This window comes from Gavia stellata, chromosome 13 (assembly GCF_030936135.1).
Source record: "Gavia stellata isolate bGavSte3 chromosome 13, bGavSte3.hap2, whole genome shotgun sequence".
Lineage (NCBI taxonomy): Eukaryota > Metazoa > Chordata > Aves > Gaviiformes > Gaviidae > Gavia > Gavia stellata.
Window position 1 is genome coordinate 13,124,152 of NC_082606.1, and position 21,939 is coordinate 13,146,090.

At 36.7% G+C, this 21,939-nt stretch overlaps 1 protein-coding gene across 1 annotated transcript; it reads left to right on the forward strand.

Moving 5' to 3' along the window:
• The first annotated feature begins 13,462 nt into the window (after positions 1-13,462).
• On the forward strand, positions 13,463-21,467 carry AFG2B (AFG2 AAA ATPase homolog B). The gene is made up of 8 exons (XM_009819232.2): positions 13,463-14,542; positions 15,631-15,816; positions 17,180-17,338; positions 17,859-18,068; positions 18,484-18,693; positions 19,573-19,707; positions 20,397-20,522; positions 21,204-21,467. Exons 1-8 carry the CDS (start codon positions 13,466-13,468, stop codon positions 21,354-21,356), a joined length of 2,256 nt encoding a protein of 751 aa, XP_009817534.2. The 5' UTR covers positions 13,463-13,465; the 3' UTR covers positions 21,357-21,467.
• Positions 21,468-21,939: the final 472 nt, after the last annotated feature.

Here is a 21,939-nt window from a genome sequence, read left to right on the forward strand (position 1 = left end):
CAAAACAATGTTTTGTGAAATATCAACCAAAGAGATTATATAACTGTTTGAACATGCTGCATCATTTCCCCAGAGTGGTAGGTTAAACAGTAGGAAAGTTGTAAACCATTTTCAATTTTCAGTTTAACTTGTTTTGTAGATAATATCCCAGCCAGAGATTCAATCCCTTGGAGACCATACAAAGTATTTTTAAGACAAGAAAAAACATACAAAGTTTACAGCTATTGAGAATGTTGGTTCATTTTTCAATAGGAGGAATTCTATTAGACAAGACAATGATATTATGACTTCGTAAGAGTATTCAAATCCTAGCTTTGGACATCAAGATCTGATGCTGAATTTTTCAAGTGCTCTCTTGTTTTGGATCAAATCAAAACTACAGAGAGAATATCCTGAGGTTTGGGTTATTATTTAGTTTGGAATCTTAGACTTGAAACCATTTCTGGCATTTGGACAGTAATGGATCTGTGCATCTCAGACAGTGAATTCCTGGGAATCATCACTATAATGAACCACTTCATATAGCTCACATAGTTGAATTAAGTTAGATTGAATATTGGCAGATGCTGAAATAATCATGCTTTAAAGCTTTTACAGCAAGTAACCTTGGACATTATTACTGTTCCATCGCATGTGAAACACTAAGGAAACATAGCCAGCACAGATTACACCAACTTCAGTAAGAAAAGCAAACAGCAAAGATACAAATTATTGCTACTTGGTATCTGACTTTAAAGTGAAAAAGCAAATACTTCTCATCAAGGAAAATTTCAGCATATATCCATCCACCTACACAACTGGATGCAAGTGCTAAAAGCACAAACGGAAACAAACACATTAAAGATGGAGCAGCATGAGCAATAACCTAACCACTTTCCATTCAGGCCCAGTCTACTGAACCTCACATCACACCCAGAAATCTGGTAATTTGACTTAGTCATTATTTCTGTGTGAATTTTCAACCTCATCTTATTAAAAAAACAGATATCCCAACTTCCATAGTCAGGCCTAGCAGAAACTAAGGAAGTCAGCCACTGAAAATTCTTGCATAGTCTTCTTTCATTACTGTTCACTATAGCACTTGGATGACATTACTTAACTGCCAGTATTTGAAAGTCAGTATCTTTTTTAAAAGATTATTTCATTATCTTAAGTATTTCACATTGTAATATTTTCTGAGCTAATGAACTCTTCTCAGTGTTGAAATCATTCCCACTTCCTCTGTAAGTCATAACAGACACACATCAGTAAGCTCAGTAATCAAAGGCTGGAGTGGGAGTAGAAAAGGTGACTTATTCCAGAAACATTAAAAATTTTATAACAGCAATAAGTGAAAATAACACAGCTTGAAAACAGAAAGGCAAAAACATAGACACAGATGTAAAAATTCATACAAGCCTAGAATAATCAATCTAATTTTAAGGGATGATGACAAGGGAAAAAATGTTGATATTTGGGCATGATTATGTTCCAAGATCTTTGTTTGAGGGAACAGGAATGCTGAAGGCATAAGACTCCTCCCAAAGGCAGAGGGTAAAGCTATTATGCTACTTAAAGACAATTGCTCCTACCAGCAGTTGGATTGACTCTCTCTCCAAAGCATTTCAAAAATTTCTCTTCAGCTAAAGCACAAGAGATGTGCATAAGTGTGGATAAAACATACAGTTATTCTGATCTATAAACAACCCAATAATATCTGTAGAACCATTCACACTCCCATAAATAATAATGCATCACTCTAAGGACAGAAAAATTGCAGGTTTTCCCTTCATACTGTCTGTCCTACTTTATACTACCCTTGTGGAACTTACTCCAAGACTCCTGACCTTTCTTTGCTGTCTTGGTCCCTTTCTATTTTGACTGTCATTTCTTCCTCTTAAGTAACACAGATGACTTCTATTAATACTGTAGTGTATTTGATGCCTGAAAGACAATTGGTATAGCAGAAAACACAAATACATTGTACTCTGTTCAGAACACAATAGTTCAACTAACAGAATTCAAAATTTACCACTGCATGTGGTATATCTGTATCAAATTACTGGTACTAAGTTGAAGTCAGATTTTTCCAACATAATCAGCATTTCTTAGGTAATGCCAAGAGCACAGTCACAGGAAGTTGAAGGTGCTTGTCTATCTCCCACAATTATGCTGCTTGGGGTTTTTTGTTTTGTATTTCTTTCTAAACAGCATGCTTAATTCTCTTCCTGCAGAGAGCAACTGTGGCCACATTCCTATGATAAGTGCATGGCAGCAATGCCAGCTTAATTCTCATTTTCAACTCTTTCAATAATAGGCTACTGTGAGCTATGAATTAATGTAGCTACCATTAATCAACTATGTTTGTGACCGAGTACACTTAATACAAAAATAAACATCTATAAAACTAAATCATAGTATTAGCTCACCCAGGAATCTTGTCCTCCTTTTACAAGAAAAAAGTGGAAAGCATATGTGAAAGTTTGTTTAATCTTGTTCAGTTTAGAACTGTTCTAACAGATGTTTTAGTATGTTCCTGTATGAACCAAAGCAAGAATGAGGGAAGTAATTTATAACTGAATTGCCAGGCAATGACAGAATAGATATTTTTTCCAGCAGTACATTTCTGTGAAACCAAACAGAATCTACATCAGCATTTTCAGCATACTGTTTTAGTAAAGAAGCCTGCTTATCAATTTTTAATGCAAATATATATATAAATATATATTTAATATATATATCAGCAATAACATTAACTGCTTACCATCCAGTAACTGAAACTGGAAACACAGTATTTGTTCACCCTATACAGAAATCACTCACGGGAAAGAACTTACCTAATAATTTCTTCTTTACAAGGCATTATTGCATCAAGTTATTTTTCACAGAAGCAGATCCTGACAACCTGCATAAGTGAAAAACAAAGCCCTTAGAAAATTTTCTAAGTAACAGAACACCATTCTTCTGTTCCAGAATTTCAGACAATGAAATATATCCTCAAAAGCACTTCAGATATTAGGAACTATAAATTAAACTGACCTATGGTGTTTAGACATGTAATCATTTTAATACTATTAAATTGATGCTTTACCCTTGCTAAAATTTGTTGGAAATTTATTATTTGGTAACCGATAACTTTAAGGAGTAGTGGAAACAGTTTTGTAGAACTTCACATGCAGTCAAATTCAAAAAAGTAAAAAACAGTTACACACATGAGCACAGAACTTGCCCAAGTTCCAGAACTTGTAGAAGCCAGACGTATAATAGAGCAGTTCAAAAAGAGAATTGACTAACTTGTAAAGAATAGTTTCACTAGGTTTAATCAAAATTATGATCTAGATGCAACTTCTGATTATGCCCCTTAAGTCCATACAATAACACTCCCTTCCAAGAGAATTATTATTTTAATGCTTTGTTTCTTGTACTTTTCCTAAACATTTGTATAAAAGCATAAATAAAACACAAAAGCATTGCTGTGGCAATATTAACATACTTTGTAAGGACATTGTACATTAGGAAAATCACATAAGTTTCAGTGCATCTCCAAAAAATAGTAATAATAACCTTTAATCACAAGAGTGTTTAGAATGTGTTTGTTTCCTTATTTTAAAAATGGAATAAAATATTCTGCATTCCATTCAGTGAGATAATTAAACCAGTTACTTCTAAGCAGAAACTACCACCTCCTTGCTGTCCAAAACTGTTTCTCTGACAAGACAAGCACTACAAAAATAATATACAAGTAGTATTGGAGAGGCTACCTTTCCCAAGTATGAAATGAAAATGTGGTAACAAGACTCACTATTAATATTACAGTTTAAATCAATACATTCACCAATTACACAAGTGTCCAAAATAAAACCCCAGGTCAAAAAGCAGCTTCTACATAAACTATCTATAGACCTGGTCAGACATTGCTACAAAAATATATTTACTGAATTGAAATTATTCATGAAAAGTACTGATTTTCACAAAACCATTCCTGGGACAGTTTTAGAACAAGAGAAAAGGGAGACACACACAGACAGAATATTGGGCAATAAACATGTGGAAAAGAGGAGCCCAAGATTTGTGCTTATCTTTTCTGAGCTGCAATTTTGAATTTAATATTCTCCTATAAGAAAGCTGGTTTTTTTATGTGTTCCTTTTAAACTTCACAAGTTGCCACAAAATGGAGCTGTTACTCACCTAATCAGCATGCTTTAGTCAGTTCCACTTGCTTTCCCTCACTCAAAATTTTGAGCTATTAGAAGGGAAAGGGAAGAAATTTAAAAAAAAATGGTGAAGAGATACCCATTCAGACTCTCAGGTACTGTCCAGCAAGTAGCTAAAGCCAGTCCAACAGCTCACTGCTACCAAAAGGAGCAATTATGCTTTTCTCACCTCCCAGCTTTCCACCATGCACTGACCTTGTTCTTTAGCGAGCCAATTCATCACCAGCACCACACACACACACAAAAAGAGAAAGTTAAGGAAAAACTCTGTCAGTTTAGTATATTGAATCAAGTGACAAAGGAGTTAGACAAGTATTAAGGCTGACCAAAGGAAGCAGTGGGAGAACCCAGACGGGAACAAGACTGCCTCCCCTTCAGCAATGGAAAGCTGTTAAGCTCAAAACAGCTCATCTCATGAAACTATTGCTTACAAATTAAGTACTTCTTCAGACAGCTGAAAGAAAATAAAAAAAAAAGATAACTTTGGTTCATGTCCCTGCTCCTTATAGGAGTGAAAGATGAGAAGCTTAGCAGGCTATTTAAGCAAAGAGAACAAAAAGGGGAAGGTAATAAAGAGTATTTATAGGGACCAGCCTTTAGCAACCTCTATGAAGTTTAACGGATGTTCATAATTATATTAGATTATTTTTCTCATATTCTCTCTACATTTGTCAGCCATCTCCCTCTTTACAATTCTATTTTTCTTTGCTGAACAGTTTTTATTTTATATATTTTAATAACTACTTGTGCATTGCAAGTCTTTGTACAAGTATCTTTTGACAAAACCTTGAACAACAACAATTTGCAGTAGCTTTTAGATTTTCCTTAAGCTTTGTTTAGTCTCATTATTAATGGTCAATATTGCTACACATAATGTGTTATTTTCTTCAGATTTTCAGCCGGTTCTAAAGGAGTGCTGCTCGTGGTTATTCTTTAAGAGGCTCATCCTCAGATAAGGAACTTCTATTTACACTTCTACTTCTGAAGCTATCAGCATCTGACAAAAAAGACAAGACAGACTTAAAGAATCAACTTAAATTTTGGAAAAAAGTTGTTTATATTAAATGAGTAAGTTGAGAGACAGAACAGCTGTCCCAAGGTCAGCAATGATCAGCAGCAGACATGAGACTAGTAAATGAGAAGTCAGTGTTGCAATGTACAATTATTATTAAACACTTAACATCCAGAAGGTTCAAGTATACTGCTTCCGGGGTCCTAGTCTAGAAGTGCAATAAGTGATTTTTTTTGTCTCAGATTGTTTAAGTAAGACTTAGCCAGCACTATAGACAAAATTTTACACTAAGCAAGTCAAAGTTCACAAAAAAAAAAGGAGACCAGCATATACCATTGTGCATTACCATAACTTACATAATTTAGCTACCTAAAGACAGTAGAAAAATCACTTATGATCTGGCTTTCATGGTATGTATAAATACAAGAAATTCTTCAAAGCTTGAATAAAGGTATACAAACAGGACACTGCAACAAGAAGTAACAAGAGATGAGAGCATGGGATATTACTCAGGAACTTCAACATAGTTGCAGACACCCATACTAACTGACAGCTGTTTATTGAGAACTTAGATAACAAGTAAGTAAAATATAAAACCTTACAGGTAACTGAGACAGTTCCCAAACAAGAAAGTCCATATTCATAAAGAATAATTTCGATGTCCACATTGCTACATACTACTGATAATGTAAGCAGTGCTGTGAAAAAGGTCTTACCAGAGAACAGCAAGGACCAGCAGCTCTGCAAGTGATAAGAAATGAGCATCCAAACTTGATAACAAGTCTGGCAAGGCACAGCCTCACAAGCCCAAGCCCACAGTACCCAAACAAAACCAGGCCAAGAACAACAGCCAGAAGTGCAGGCCATCAAACAAACCTAGGGCAACAAGACAGATCCATGGGCAAGCCAGAAAGCCAGACCCAGACAACAAGGTTCATAGCTACACCACAGCTAGCTCTGAGAACCAGCAGACCTACAACATAGCTCAAGCCATCACAGAGGGAAGGCCTAAGCCTGGGTTTAAATAGAGCTCCTGGGTTCATGGGCAGAGGTGTGGGTGGAGGCCCCAGGTGAGAGTGCACAGGGTAATTAAGGCCTCTCAGGGAAACAAAAGGAAACAAAAACAAATCCACCAAAGTCTTTCTAAAATAATTAACCACTGAGCTTCCCTTCCTAAAAGCAGATTGTTCCCCATGCTAACACAACTGGACTCATTGCTAATGCATTTATCTAATGCTACTGTCTCCAAAGAAAATGGATTTAAAATTTCATAAAAATACTTGAAATAAGGACAAAAGATTGTTTTCCTTACAGCATTGAACCCAAATATAAAAACTGATTATCAGGAGCCAAAGGTATACTGACTAGTGGATTAAGCAAAGCAAGTATCTGAAAAAATGCCAACCTGAGTACAGGTGATGCTAGCTAGGGTAATACAGGTGTTTCACATACAACTCATTCTTAATTACTTTAATTACCTTCTGATTCAGTACGTAGTCTTTGCACTATCACTATATTACAAATATTTGTTTGCAGACCAATGTCTTTTACTGACCTTCTATCAATAAAAAATGTAAATTACATGATCTCATCTGAAGTTTTCAAGTTAAGACTCAATGATATATACAGTCCTACTCTAAAGATCAGTCTAAATGACAGTCTGACATGAATACTCTGTGAATGTGTGAAGAAGTGATGTAGTTCTGAAGAAAGCAATATGACCTATCATAAAACCTGAAAAAGGAAAAGAAAATCTATCTCTCTGAACCAGAGGAAAGAAGAGAGATAAAAAAGTACAATACATAGCTGTTGCATGGAGGAAGGGAAGTCTGAAAAAAGTGTTAAACATTTTTCAAGCTAAATTCTGGGTGAGAAAACAGATCTGCTGAACAACTAGTTTCATACCCAAGTTCTTCAAGTTTTGTTCCTGCTCAACCTGCTCTTCAAAGCAAGCATGGCAAGGATTCCTAGATGGCTAGGGGAGAATCCTTAGATGGTTCAGGTAGATTCCTGGACTGTAGGAATGTTCCTACAAAGCACAGAGAGAATTCCTAGAAATTCTTCTTCTAGAAAGACTTTCTAGCAAACACAGAGGGGATTCCTGGATGCACCTGGAAAATTCCTAGAAAGCATAGGGAACGTGCCAGATCACCAGGAAAATTCCTAGGATACACTCAGGAAATCCCTAAAAGACAGAAGATAAATTAGAACATTCCTAGAAAGCATTGGCAGAAATCCCTACAAAGCAAGGAAGGAAAACTTCCAGAAAGCATCAGGAAAATTCCTATTAAGCCTAAGGACAACCCTTGAAAAATCTTTAAAAGCACAAGGAAAATTCCTAGAAACCACAGTGGGAATTCCTTGAAAGCATTTGAGAAGATTCCTAGAAAGCACTGGAAAAATCCCTAGAAAGCTGCAAGACAATTCTATATAAACTATACACTAATCTGTATAACTGCTATGTGGGATTTCTAAGAGGGAAAACGTGACTATAAAAAAATGTACCTAATATTTTGTATGCCTGAAACCAATTATTTTTATAGAATTCTCGGCATAATTTAAGAAACAAGCATGTGATGTTTTAAGAATGTGCCTTTAAAAAGAAAAAACTGAGAACAGTGGTCAGAAATAGTCAGAATAAGCAGGCATGACACTTCCTCTCTCATACCCTCCCAGTTTCCAATGATTTCAGCTTGAAGAAGTTTCTGACACCAATGGGAGTGTGGCTCTTCAGCAAACCTCTATGAGCTCTCTTCTCATGCAGACGTCCTCAATCATGAAGACTCTCATGAACAGCATCCTTTTCTAAGTACTTGTCCAGTTTCCCCTTGCACCTACACACAATTTTGCATCCACAGCATCCTTCAGTGAAGTTCTACAGATCTACTACCCAGATGGATTACCTCTTTTTCTTTGTTTTGAACAAAGGTCTGAGTAGCATCAGTTGTTCTGGCATTAAACAGGCCTTATAACAGGCATTTTCTATCCAAACGACAATTTTGCATAGTCATAGACAACTCAAAGTTTTCCTTCTGTGTCGAGGAGACACAGCCTACTTTTAGTCATTCCTTGCACTGAAGCCATTCTATACCTTTGATCATTCTTGTCACCTTCTCTGAACTTTTCCCAGTTCTAGTACAGATTTTTGGGGAGAGGAGATCAGAAGTACACACAATATCTAATGTACAGGTGAACCACAAACTTAAACAGTGGCACTGAGACGGTTTTTGTTCTCTCTTCCTTTTTTAGTTAATGCTAACATTTGATTTGCTTTTTGCACATCAAGCACTGAGCTAACATTTTCATGGAATCATCCATTCCGACGCTATAAAAGTGACCCTTCCCTTTGATCGCTCTTCCCTTTTTGCATCAGTTCACATTTATGTATACTAAATTTAATCTGTCATTTTACTGCTAAGTCCCTCAGTCTTGTATGGTTCTTCTGTAATTCTCCACAGTCTGCTCTCATTCCTATATTGAATACTACACAAGGATCTCACTATTCCATATGCAAAATAAGATCTAGTGAACCACTGGATTATGTATTATGCTGAAACAGAGAACCAAGCATCTCTAAGCAGTAATCAAAAGGCGCTAAAGACAAATATTGACAAATTGATAAATGTGTCTTGTTAAATTATCTGCTGCTGTCCATTTTTCCCCTCTTGGAAAAGCTACCAGCCCAAAGAAGTGCCAAGAGAATACAATGTGTAGTTGGGCTTCAAGTCACTCCCAAGAAAATGTAGTGTCTTAGCATAAAATCATTTCCTTGGCAACTTAAGCTAAGACAACTGAGTTTCCATTGGAAGACTTCAGGTGCAGGCACACATTTTTTTCTGATGCATCTGCAGTGACGGCAGTAACGTCCAGCAGAGATGCAGCATGAATGTTATCTACGGTGCAGTAACTTCACCACAGCTTTCTGACAACTGGCAGAGATTTTCTGCACTCTTCTTTGAGAAATGCCGGGCCTAACCTCACATGCCTTGCACATCCAAAATTCCTACTAACTGCAATGGGAACTTTTTCCATGTAAAGATACAAGACTGGATGTTCACTAGAAAATTAAGTAAACACATTGAGAGTGGCCCTCCTATAAAGACATGCAGACATACAAAAGCTCTTTCCACTCCTTTTCTAAGAACGTCTTTACAATTTATCTATGAAGTTTTGTTAGAACAGACCCTGGTGTTTGAAATGTGCAATATCTAGCATAAGTATAATACAGCATTTATATTTAGTCACAGAACCTCCACAAATAGTAAAATCCTGCCCTACAGTATATTCATGCCATCTACTCTCTTTGAGCTATCTTTATTTGATTAATAGACAATCATAGCACATTTTCAAATCCATTTACCATTAAAATAAGATTATGTTAAAAACACTGTTAATTTGACAGTTTTAAATAAAAATTTCAGTTCTGATACTAAATATAGTCAAACTTGCCAAAAATATCATCAGCTTAATATCTTCTTTACTTTGTATTCAGGGTATTATTGTAACAAGACACAAGTTATTTTTATTTTGTGAGTTATAATAATTGGGAATTTTGAACATTATTTTATTCTACCAAAACCCAATATGTTTATACAAAAGAAAAACAGAAATATTATTCTTTCTTTCTAGAATATTATTAGAGTATTGTACGTTCTCCTTAAAAAGAAGTTAATCTGGCCCACTAAATACGAAAGCAAAGAATAAAGGAACATTCTTCCCCAGAAATAAACAGCAACAAACCCAACATGAAAAAGCTGAAACAGTAATGAAGCTGAAAATTATCTGAACACTCACTGTGCTGGTTTTTCAGTTTCATATTAGAAACGGAGTGAAGACAATGCTGAACAATATTTGATTGCTCCAAGAACTGATGACTACTCCCTTCAAATTATCAGATCTGAAAGAAGAAATACAGCCATTCTTGAAGATCAGCTGCCATCTAGTGAATGGTAAGAAAACTGTTTAACATTGTTCTGGGTTTTTTGACAGTTTAAACTAGATTCTTGGTGGAATACCTTTTTGCCATTTTCTCACTGTTAATTTTGGGATCTGTAAATTATTCAGGAGCATGGCTATTAAAAGGTATGCATTCCAAAGCACAGCAATGTCACTCAGTGATGTTTTCTATTAAAATATATAAACAAGGTCTTGATCCGACAGTTTGCTCCAAAAAAGCCAATCCTGCGCACTTTCAAAAAGTCATATTAGTGGTTTTTGGGCTCCACCTCATTATACTAAAAAGAACTGAACTATCAGTGTCTTAAAGTAAAAAATTCCGTACTACAACAATACACTACAGTTAAAAATTGAAGAAGTTTAAGTTAAAATTCATTGACTGAGATGTGCACATCAAGCAACAGTATCATAGTTTTTATGTTGGATACCAAGTGTGTTATTGTTATATGTATGTTTTACACTTAGTAATTAATTTATAGATAACTAGAGTAAACCCGAAAATACTAGCAGTGTGCATCAACACTGTCAAATTAACTATTCTCATGTAAGACTACTGTGTTTCATGAATTAGTACTTCATTCCCATTTCACATTTTTGTGAAACAAGAAGTATTCCGTCCATATTTCAGAAATGATTACTGGTGGGTACCTGCCAAGCAGGCTGGTGGCTTTGTCTTGTTTTTCTCCTAAACCATCGCCTGCATTTCCACAATCAATGTGATGATACAAGCTGGAACTGCCACCGAAAGAGGTCACAGCCCTCCCTCCTCTGCCAGCTGCCCATTTCAAGCCATTTTTTGCACTGCCACAAGCATTTGCATGGCAGCGCAATGCACAAAATCAAGATTTAGTGCCAGTTAACTAACTCACCAAGAAAAAAAATAGTACTACACCAAACAAGCTCATCATCTTTGCCATACTCATGCTTTTATTATTAAAAGGAAGGACAGGAATTATATAATGACGCAGATAAAGGGTGGGAACCCCCTCTTTTTCTGTCTAAATTGATCATGGAACTATTATAAACAGAAGGCAGGAAGGAAAAGAAACTGTTGCTGTGCTACTTATCCAATTATATTTACGCAAATCTGTATCAAAGTAAATTTTAAATTGGAAAAATAGATGGATTACTACAAAGCACCTCTTCCACGCAAATCAGCAAGAAGACCTAAACTTGTCCTCACTAAAGCCAACAGAAGCTCAGATCAATAATTATAACAACTATTACTTGGAATTCTTTGTCACGCAAGATTGGATTTGCAGGTGTTTTCCTTTTCATAAGAAATCAGATTTTCCAGATGTTACAGTAAGTCTGTTACAAAGAACAACTATATATGAATATAAACCACAGAGCTCATTTCAAATATGCACTTTTCCATACTTTTCTTTCTTAAACACAACTTTTTAAAACCAAGCAGAGGGTCTACCACTTACAGTTTGGAACTCTGAAACACAAATCTGCCATTTCAAACAGAGTATGGTTTTTGTTTAATCGAGTACGTACTCGAGAGCACTTGTGTTTACGAGAACCTTTGAGGGAAAGAAATAAAACAAGAGAATGTGTTTATAAGACATTGGCTTGAAAATACATTCTCCTTCTTGAAATGAAAGCTCCTTATAATCTTTTGTCTGTACATTCTCTGGACAGACATTAGTCTGTCCCACACTAAATACCTAGTAAGTCTGCATATTCCATATAAGCATGTTCCATATAAGCATTTGCATGTATGTGCAGGACAAAAATGTGCTATGTAAAGAAACATTAAGTAGATATCCTGGAGAAAAGGAACAGAAAATAAACACTGAAAGGAGAAAATTTGGTCATGAACTGAAAGGAAATAGAACACAGGCCCTTTTGCACATAAATTGGCATAAAGAGAAGGCTTGCTGGTTTTCACACCACTCAGCCTTACACCTTTCTTCTGACTTCCTACTCAGCATTTAAAGTTAGCTGAACTGGCTCTGCTAACACTGTCTGCTTTTGTTCGTATGGCTTACCAAAATATTTTGTGTATACAGCCCTTGGTTCAGTAAGGAATGTGATTAAGCAGGACACCACCAAAAAGATTTCCTTATTCTTCCCCTCCAGAGGCCTTAAAAATATATGCTGGACAGTTTGTAGTTGTGCTGTTAACCACCCTCTCTGCGTTTTCTGTGAGCATCACTACGTCTGACTGGCATTATGTATTTGAGATCCCAATTCTTGCATGTATGTGGTCTCAAATGAAGTCTGTATGTATTCAGTACATGTGTAACTTTACTTACAATGAAGCTACTTGCAAGAATAAAATTATGCACATACTAAATTTTACCGATCATGATTTTACCTTACATCCCACAATGCTGACAGATCTCCTGGAATGTTTTCATAAAAGTACTGTATAATTCATGGCACAATTTAAGAAGGCAGCGGACCAAAAATTTATACAACTATTTTTTTTTAAAATGCTGACTGAGCATTTGTCAGAGCAACCTGCTACTATAGTTTTACCAACTGTTGAGTAAGTATTTGTGTCCTAATTACTTGTAACAGCAGCTTCCCAAGTCAATTGTGTGGCTCCCCACTTGTTTTTCTTAACCAGCACCTACAATTGACTCAACCCCAACTGCTGGTGAGAAAGGTGCAACCCTAAGTCAAGGGAAGCACTGGCAGGGGACACGGGAAAGGGGGAGCCCAACTTTTGGGAACATGGTTAAGAAGAGCCAACCCAACAAGCGGGAGGCGCTGAGGAGACGAAATGAGGGAGGCGAGCGAGCCCCGCCACGACCAGCTCTGTGGAGAACAAGCCGGGGGGCAATGAGGAGGGGGGTCAATCCATTTCGCCTGTGGGAAGAGGGTACAAGAAGCCGAGAAGCGGCTTGCAGCTGGGCAGCTTGTCACCAGGACGCAGCGCTCACCTCACAAGTCAGCGCTTTGAGGGCCCTTCAAAAAGGAACGCCCTCAGCGGCGGCTGGGGCGGGAGCGTGAGGGAAGGCAGTGCTCCGCCCCGCCGAGCCCGCTCCCTCCTAGTGCGCGTGCTCCGCTGTGGCGCGTGCGCGGTAGGTGCCGCCTGTGCGGTAGGTGCCGCCTGTGCGGTAGGTGCCGCCTGTCAGTGCCGCGCGGCAATTGCGCGGGAGCTGCCCTGGCCCGGTCGGTTAGCCGCGGGGCGGTGGGCGGCGGCGGGAGGCCTGGCAGGCCTGGTGGCGGCGGAGCGTGAGGCCCGCGGGAGGGCGAGGCGGGGTGAGTAAGGAGCTGGACCGGGCCGCCCAGAGGAGGAAGGGGAGTTGTTGCCCTCTCTCGCGGAGGGGTGCCGCGCAAGTCCGCGATGGAGGCGGCAGCCTTAAAGCTGCTCCTCCTGGACCCGGGAGACGAAGGCACCCAGAGGTGCAGGATAGGACCTGCCACTCTCTCCTTCCTGGGGGCCAGGATCGGCGCCCCGCTGAGGATCTCTCTGCCTACCGGCTGCTGTTTGTGCACGGCGTGGCCCAGGCACGATTTGGCGGACGGGTACCTGCAGGTTGATCTGACGTGCAGAACCGCAGGTGTAACTGCAAGGGACCTGAAGGGCCTCACGCTGAATGTCGGCCAGCTGAAGCTTCTGCCGTATCGCCAGTTAAAAAAAGCGACTGTGAAAGTGGTCCTTAAGAGCTCTGCACTGAAAAAGTCGACTCCCAGAGCAGTGCTGCAGGAGACAATCAGAGAAGTGCTAAGAAATGTTTATGTTTCACTTCATTATGTTGTTAGTGTTGCCCCAAATCTTGAAAATCCTGTGGTGTATATTGAAATACTGTCTGTAGACCTTTTGATGGATGAAGCTGGACTGATAACCCCCCAAACAAGCATAAAAATTAAGGAGGTGGTCACTTTTGAATGGTACAGACATTTATCAGAAGACACTGCCAAAACTTCAATTGCGGGACTAGATGATGTGGGAAAGTCTTTGAAAGAAATGATTGATCTGCCTTTCCGCTTTCCAAAAACTTTTAAGGCACTAGGGCTTTCTGTCCCTAATGGAGTGCTATTAATAGGGCCCCCAGGTGTAGGGAAAACTCTTATGGTAAAGGCAGTAGCAAAAGAAGCAGGTGCATATCTGTTTTGCATCAGTGGCCCAGCCCTCTATGGTTCAAGACCAGGGGAATGTGAAGAGAATTTGCGAAGAGTCTTTGAGAAGGGCAGAGAAATGTCATGTGAAGGCCCAACCATTCTCTTTATTGATGAAGTTGACTCTTTATGCCCAAAGCGAGGAAGTTCAAACAATGCTCCTGAAGATCGTATTGTTGCTCAGTTGCTAACGCTACTGGATGGTGTAGGTAGTGAGGGTAAGATGGTCATTATAGCAGCAACAAACAGGCCTGATGCCTTAGACCCTGCCCTGAGAAGACCTGGCAGATTTGACAGAGAGGTAAGCAAACCCTGTTATTCATACGCTCTCTTTTTTCCTTCCTTTATGAGGTGGAGCAGGGGGCAGTTAATAAAGTAATTTTAAATTTTTTCTTTTTATGCCTACTAGTCATGTTTCATAGTGGGATTCTACAGGCTTGAGACACGTGTCCTGTTTCTTTAGTTTACTGCAGCTTGGCTGAAGTAGGGAGCACATTTTACTCGGGGAAACTGGGAGCTCCAAATACTCGAAAATGGACAAGGGGAGTCTTCATATTTCTTTATCACAAAGACATGGACCTCTTCTTGAGGGTTTTCTTTTGCTTACAGATGCTTAGCATTACAGACTTAGATTTTTCTCATTTAAATCCCAGATTGAAGATATATGCATCTCTCCTTAAAAGTTTACTGTGACAGGGAACTAGTAACCTGTTGTGTCAAAAATTCTATTCAGATTTCAGTTACAGAGGCTAGGTCTACTCTGGAAAACTTCTGCTACCTAACGGTCAAAAGAAGAAAGAACACGTGCAGTTATGCAACACACAGTGCTTTTGCTTGTATTGTTTATTTTGCTGGCTAAATGCACTCCTGGGTCATCAAGTTTAGTCAAGTGCTTTTATGCTTTCACAATTAAAATTTTTAGTATTTTCCAGGATTTATAGATTGTTGAGATCTATTTTATGGTGGTATTTTACCAGGTTTTTAATAATGTGTGAATGATTATCTAACTGATTTTTTTTTTTCCTTTTGGATGACTCTAATTCAGTCCTTGTGATGCAAGGAAATTATTATTTCAGTGTTATGTCTTGCATTGAAATTACCTTAAAATAGGACTTGGTGGACACTAGCTGACAGTGTCTTATGAACAACTGTTTATACAAACACTGTTCACTTGGAAAGTAAGTGTAAATGAAGGGTATTTTAAATATTTTTCATTCAGGTAGTGCTGGTGATAAGTTTCTTGTAAAATTCTTTAGTTGCAGTGTAAGTATGTATAAATCTTCCGTAAGTAGTATGAAGCAGAGAAAAAGACGCTTGCCTAGGTCTAAAAAATAAAAGGAATATAGCATAATATCTACTGAAAATTTTTGTTTATTCTATTTGGTTTAGGTTATTATTGGGACCCCAACACTTACGCAAAGAAAATCCATCCTGCAGTTGCTTACAGCTAGTATGCCGATTTCAACAGACACTGATTTGGTTAAACTGGCAGAAATGACAACTGGGTATGTTGGAGCTGACCTTACAGCACTCTGCAGAGAAGCTGCTATGCAGGCTGTGTTCCACAGCTCTTTGGTATGGTTGCAAATTAGTCAAGAAGAATGTCATTAATGTATATACCACCCTTTCTCCATTAATATTTGGCTTTACTTGAAAAGCTCAACAAGTTGAAGAACTCACAAATTAAAATACTGAAAAAAAACAATTGTGTTATAAACATAAATACACCATTTTGCTAGTCCTATCAGTTCTCACCTGAAAAGATTGTTTTCTCCTTTCTAGGTGAAAAGCTTTGCTGAAAGTTTTTATCCTCTCCTTATCTTTTTAGGATTGTGCAAAGCAGAGATTTTAGTCTTTTTTTGGCAAACTAAACTATAATGTCCACCAAAGCTCTCTTTTGAAGCTATCAGTGATTTAGAATTCTACTTCTTAATAATAACTGTTTATTAAATTAAAATTTAGGTTAACACATAAATATATAACTGCTAGTGATAATAATGATTACCATTTGGGTTGTATGGCTGGGTATAACATTGTTGTAGACACAAGGTATACAACTGCCCAATGTGCAGAAATTTAACTTCTTAGCAATTCTCTAATTCCATATCTATAATATCTATTTCTTAATATTATTTATTCTGACTTTTGCAAGAATTGTGATATATATAATTTGCTGTGTTTTTTCATCTGTAATGGCTGAGCAGAAATTTAAAGCCGTTATTTGCAAAATTTCCAGAGTCAGAGCATCTACAGAGAATGCTAGAAACCTCTGTCTTCACTCAGGGGTAGAAAAAAAAAAGAGCATCGTATTTCTAGAGCTTCCATCTCCTCCAGATACCTTACAAATATTGAAAATAATAAACAAAATAATTTGAGCCTGGTATCCCAGAAACAAATAGATGGACAAATGAAAATAATTAATAAGTAGATGGCCTAGTTGCCTTGAGAACTGCAAGCACCTTTGTAAAATACATCTTAGTTCTGTTACCGCATCTGTAGTTTAATAATGGTATTTTTTAGCCTGTTTGAGATAAAGTGTCTTACTTTCTCCGGTATGTGGTGAAAATGGATGCTAGAACATTTTTATTTCTATTCAAGAGATTCTAGGATTTGGTGTGTAGTAACGCTGAAACTAGCAACCATCTGATTTAGCAGATCACTGTGTAATGGTGCTATAATTTAGGGAAAAACAGTAATTTTCACTAAAACATTAAATTCTGTTAAAATTGGTTTTTCCTATGTAAAAACTTGCCATTAAAGAGAATATATTCTACTTTGCGTTACATCTTACACCTGCAGTGCTTAATCTTGTTAGGGCAGGAATTTGCTTCTTTATGAGTTGCATTTGGCCTTTGTGTGAAATGTTTTGCATACTAATGCAGCATTATAAGTTATTATGTAAAAATATTGTTAATATGCTTTATCTGGGTTTCTTCAGGATTCAGCTGAAATGGTGATTAACATGGCAGATTTCCAAGAAGCTTTTAAAAAAATTCAGCCATCCTCTTTTCGAAGTGCAGTTGGACTAACAGAGTGTAAACCTGTCACTTGGGACCAAATTGGTGGTCTTGAAGATGTGAAATTAAAGTTAAAACAGGTAACGTATAAAACAAATTTAGATAAACGGCTAGTTTAATAAGCATGTCCTCCAAGGTGTTCTGTATGCTACATTATGGAAATTAATTCTCTTGCAAATTACCTGATTATAAATTTTATTTTAAACATCTTTTATACTACATTAATATATTACAATGTTTATGAGTTAGAAATCTTCCAGTCACATGATATCACCACCAAGTGTAATATCATGGGAAAATAAACATGTTTTTTAGTAGCTGAAAAACACTTGTTGCCAGATAATTTGTCCATTCCTGAATTTGTAGCCAGAGATAGCTCTTGTGTATCATCTCTCAAGGACTACCTTTTGTTCTGTTTGAGACAGAGAGGAAACTTTAAGAAGGGAGGCATTATATGAAGGAAGACCAAATTAGTATTCTGTTATTTCAAATTAACGTTTGTAGCAAGGAGAGGAAATAATGTGCTCATCAATTTTATTGATTGCCTATGAATTCCAGTTTTCTTACTAAGAATTTCATCCCTTTTTTATGTATTGACAGAGTATTGAGTGGCCTATGAAATTTCCTCAGGCATTTGCTAGGATGGGCCTGTCTCATCCAAAAGGTATTCTTCTCTATGGGCCATCAGGGTGTGCCAAAACCACACTGGTGAAGGCTGTGGCCACAAGTTGTCACTGTTCCTTTCTTTCTGTAAGTGGTGCTGACCTTTTCTCACCTTACGTTGGAGATTCGGAGAAGATTTTGTCTCAGGTACAGTTTTTAATTTGTGTAAGGTCTATAGTTCATTTTTGCTTGATTTTTGTAAAGTATTAGTTAGGCCTAAATTTTCTTATTGAAAAGATGATAGTTAAAGCTCTCATCTGATTATTAAATAGAAATGGTTTACAGATTGACATTTGTATAAACTGAGAATCTAGCCCTAAAATTACACCGGGTTTAAACTCTGAAAGTATTTCTACCCTTTTGTTTTCAGTTCATTTAAGAATTTAAGAAGCAGAATTTGACTATAGTAAACGTAAGCTGGAACAGCTTTTGTGAATCTTTATGAATGTATCTTTAAAATTAAGTAAGTAAAATACAGAGTATATGTAAATAGGTGTTTTCACCTTACCTGATAGAATATATGCATTAATGTTTTACTTTATTAATATTAAAAAAAAAAAAGGTTTTTCGCCAAGCAAGAGCAAATACTCCAGCAATAATATTCCTAGATGAGATTGATTCTATCTTGGGATCTCGGTCACACTGCAAAACTGGCCATGGTGTCTCAGAGCGGCTGCTTTCTGTTCTTCTCAATGAGTTGGATGGTATTGGGCTGAAAGTCACAGAAAGAAGAGAAAGCAAACTACAGCTTGAGGGTGACAAGGAAAGAAAGGTATTTCTGTTCCCTTTTCTATTTTGGAAGAATGATAAATGCTGTTCAGTTGTTCGCAAAAAAAAATTAGTTGTTGGCATTCACATTTTTTAAACCTAAAATCCTTGAGCTTGAAAATATGCAAGAGCCTCTTCTACTCTGTCATAATTTCTAGTTTTTAGACAATACCATATATAGGCTGCCAGCTGTTTTTACATACACTGTTCTTCAGTGAGACTTAGTTTGTTTGAACAAAATACCCACACAAGCTAATGAGCATTACTAGTTCCTGTTCATCTTCTGTCACAAAAATCCTCTTGCTTGACACTAGGGTAATTTTTTAGACTAATTGTGCTATTTTTACTATTATACAGGTTCCTTCCTGAACTTACTTTTTATAAGCATTTCCCCTACTTCATTTGCAGTGCTTTCTCATACATACTTCATACAAAACCAGGACAGTTATGAACAGTTATTTAAGCTGGACTTTTCAGTGAATTGTTCACAACATTTAATATTTAGCTTTTAGGTGTTTACATTTCCGTCTTCATATTATGATGTTCTCTGGGGAAAAAAATGAAGAAAACAGTTTCAGAATTGCAGGATACTGAATTTTTGCATATAAAAGGTCTTTGTTACAATCTGGCCAAAGAAACGTCTGTATTTGTCATTAAGGCAGATACTAACTGTATTTCTTCCTTGTCATCTGTTCTGGCCTGCACCAAGGCATTTTTTACTCCAAGAAAATTAAAATATTAATATTGAAAGGATAATAGCTACATGCGGAGATACATCATCTTTTCGCCCTTCCCCTTTTCTCATTAGTAGTTAACTAATGTCTTTAAATAATATGTATCTTAACCATGTTGCACTAACTTGTTTATATCATCTCTTACTCAGCTAGAGTTTCAGGAAACTTTGAACAAAGATTTCATGGTAGTGGCTGCAACTAATAGACCAGATATGCTGGATGATGCCTTATTGCGTCCTGGAAGGCTAGACAAGGTGATCTATATTCCACCTCCAGATCTGCAGGTGATGTATTACAAATCCGTATATGGCTTTAAATGGAGAGATATTGATTGCCAGTATACTTTACTTTAAGAGCAAAGGGGCCATATTCCTATAACATGTTTAACAATTGATGGATGATTCACCGAAAATCAGTCACCAAACTCAAGTTACAACGAAGAAGTTTAAAAAGGAATAATCACATTTGTAATTTAAACATTTTAACTGGTGTATGAAGTTTTACTATTATATTTAGTTATACTATTGCATATAGAAAACAGACAAAATTCTGTATTTACAAAATCAAGCTGCAGTTTAGGAAGTACCATAACAAGTTGTCTGTCCTTGCTTCAAATCATTCTTGTGCCCTGTTCCCAAGAATAGTGTACCTACTTGTCCTGAGCTTTCCAAAATAGAAAGAGTTGACCCAAAGCAGGCTAAATATGGAGTCTTCAGTCTAAAATACTGTGTTTACATGAAGTATTGAGTAAATGTGAATAACAGACTTTATATAGGAGATAAACATAACCATAAGAGTAAGTATTATCTCTGTTAATAGCATTTTATTCACTCTTCCACCAAAAAACATGTTGTTTTGGTACTCTTCTGGATTTTCCTTAGTTCTGATTTCAGATTTGGTACTGCTTTGGAGAGGGATTAATTATTGGCTGGTTTGTTTTTTGTTTTCTTCTGAAATATGCACCAACTTACAGGGAAGGCTATCTATTTTGAAAATCTGCACAGAAAAAATTCCGTTAGATACTGACGTGTCATTACAAGATGTGGCAGTCCTAACAGACCTCTTCTCTGGAGCTGATATTGAAAATCTGTGCAAGGAGGTAAGAAATATTCATGGTTAATCTGTGAAATAAACTGTAAATGAAACCTTTCAATGAAAAAAGAGAGCTAACTCATAGATGTTACCAAGCCATCTGTAGTACAGATTCTTTCATAGTTTGTAATGGAAAATACAAAGATATGAGTAAAACAGAAGAACTGAACAAGGGTTAATTCTTTAAACAAAAAAGCCAAATAAGAATAAAGGCTTTCTGTGAGAATTTACTAGATGTTAAGGAACTGTACTACCCTTTGTTTCACATGGCCCTTTCTAATCCAAGTTCACGTCTAGATGAATTGTATTCTATGTACTGCAAGCAACTGCAGCATTTTTAGCTGAAATTAGCGTGTCCTGTCAAGGTTAGAGAGATGAAAATTGAGAAGAGAAATCTGTAAGCATTTGAGATAAGTTCTATAAAAGAGAGAAGACTAGAAAGAAAATAAAAAAATATAAGTGATCAAGGATATATTGTCTAATCCAGACAAAAAAGTGAATGAAAAAATTATAGTAATATTATTTGATGTTTATCTATTGTTAAATAACCGTAAATTATACAATGCTGTTTTCAGATGCTTTACCTAAAATTAGGTTTCATGTAAAATATTTTAGAATACTTACAGTAACTTCTTTGCAACTTCAAACATTATAAGCACTTCAACTTGTTTCTTTTTTTCTTTTAAAGGCTGCTTTGTTGGCATTGCAAGAGAATGGACTTGAAGCAACTGCTGTAAAACATGAGCATTTTGTAAAATCCCTGAGGACTGTAAAACCATCCTTAAACATGAAAGACTTGGAATTTTATGAAAAATTTTATAATCAAGAATTAGCCTCTTGAATCAAAAAGGAGTAATGTGGCATAGGTATTTTTAAATATATTACAAAGACTTTGCAATGTCTTAGATCTTTGCTGCTTTCCTGTACTTACTGTAGTTTTCAGTGTGTATGAAACACAGTAAAATTTCATTTGTGAAAAATCTGTGATCTCAAATAATGAATAAATTAAAATCTTGTTTGCTTTGGCTAGGTTTCTATCTGATGAAACAAGTAATGGAGATACTTAAGTAAAGCATTGTGGAACAGCTTAGTTTTACTGTAGATTTCCTACTTTTCAGTACAAATGCTGGCATAATAAGAACATTTAATTTAAAATATGTTGTGAAGTTTCCAAAGGACAGTGAATACTTAAAAAATAGAAAAGCTTCCAGAATATTAAATAGGAGGAAGTAAGTCCCATACTATGTAAAATGTAAGGTGTTTTATATGTGCCATATCTACAGGCTTGCTTTCTTAAAAGCAGATGCCAAAATACAGTAGCAGTGAAAAGGTGGTCAGTGCTTAATACCTTGTTGTAGATTTGGGAGTCTGGGTTTTTTGGCATAATTTTAGATCAGTTACTGGTTACTGTACAAACATTTGGA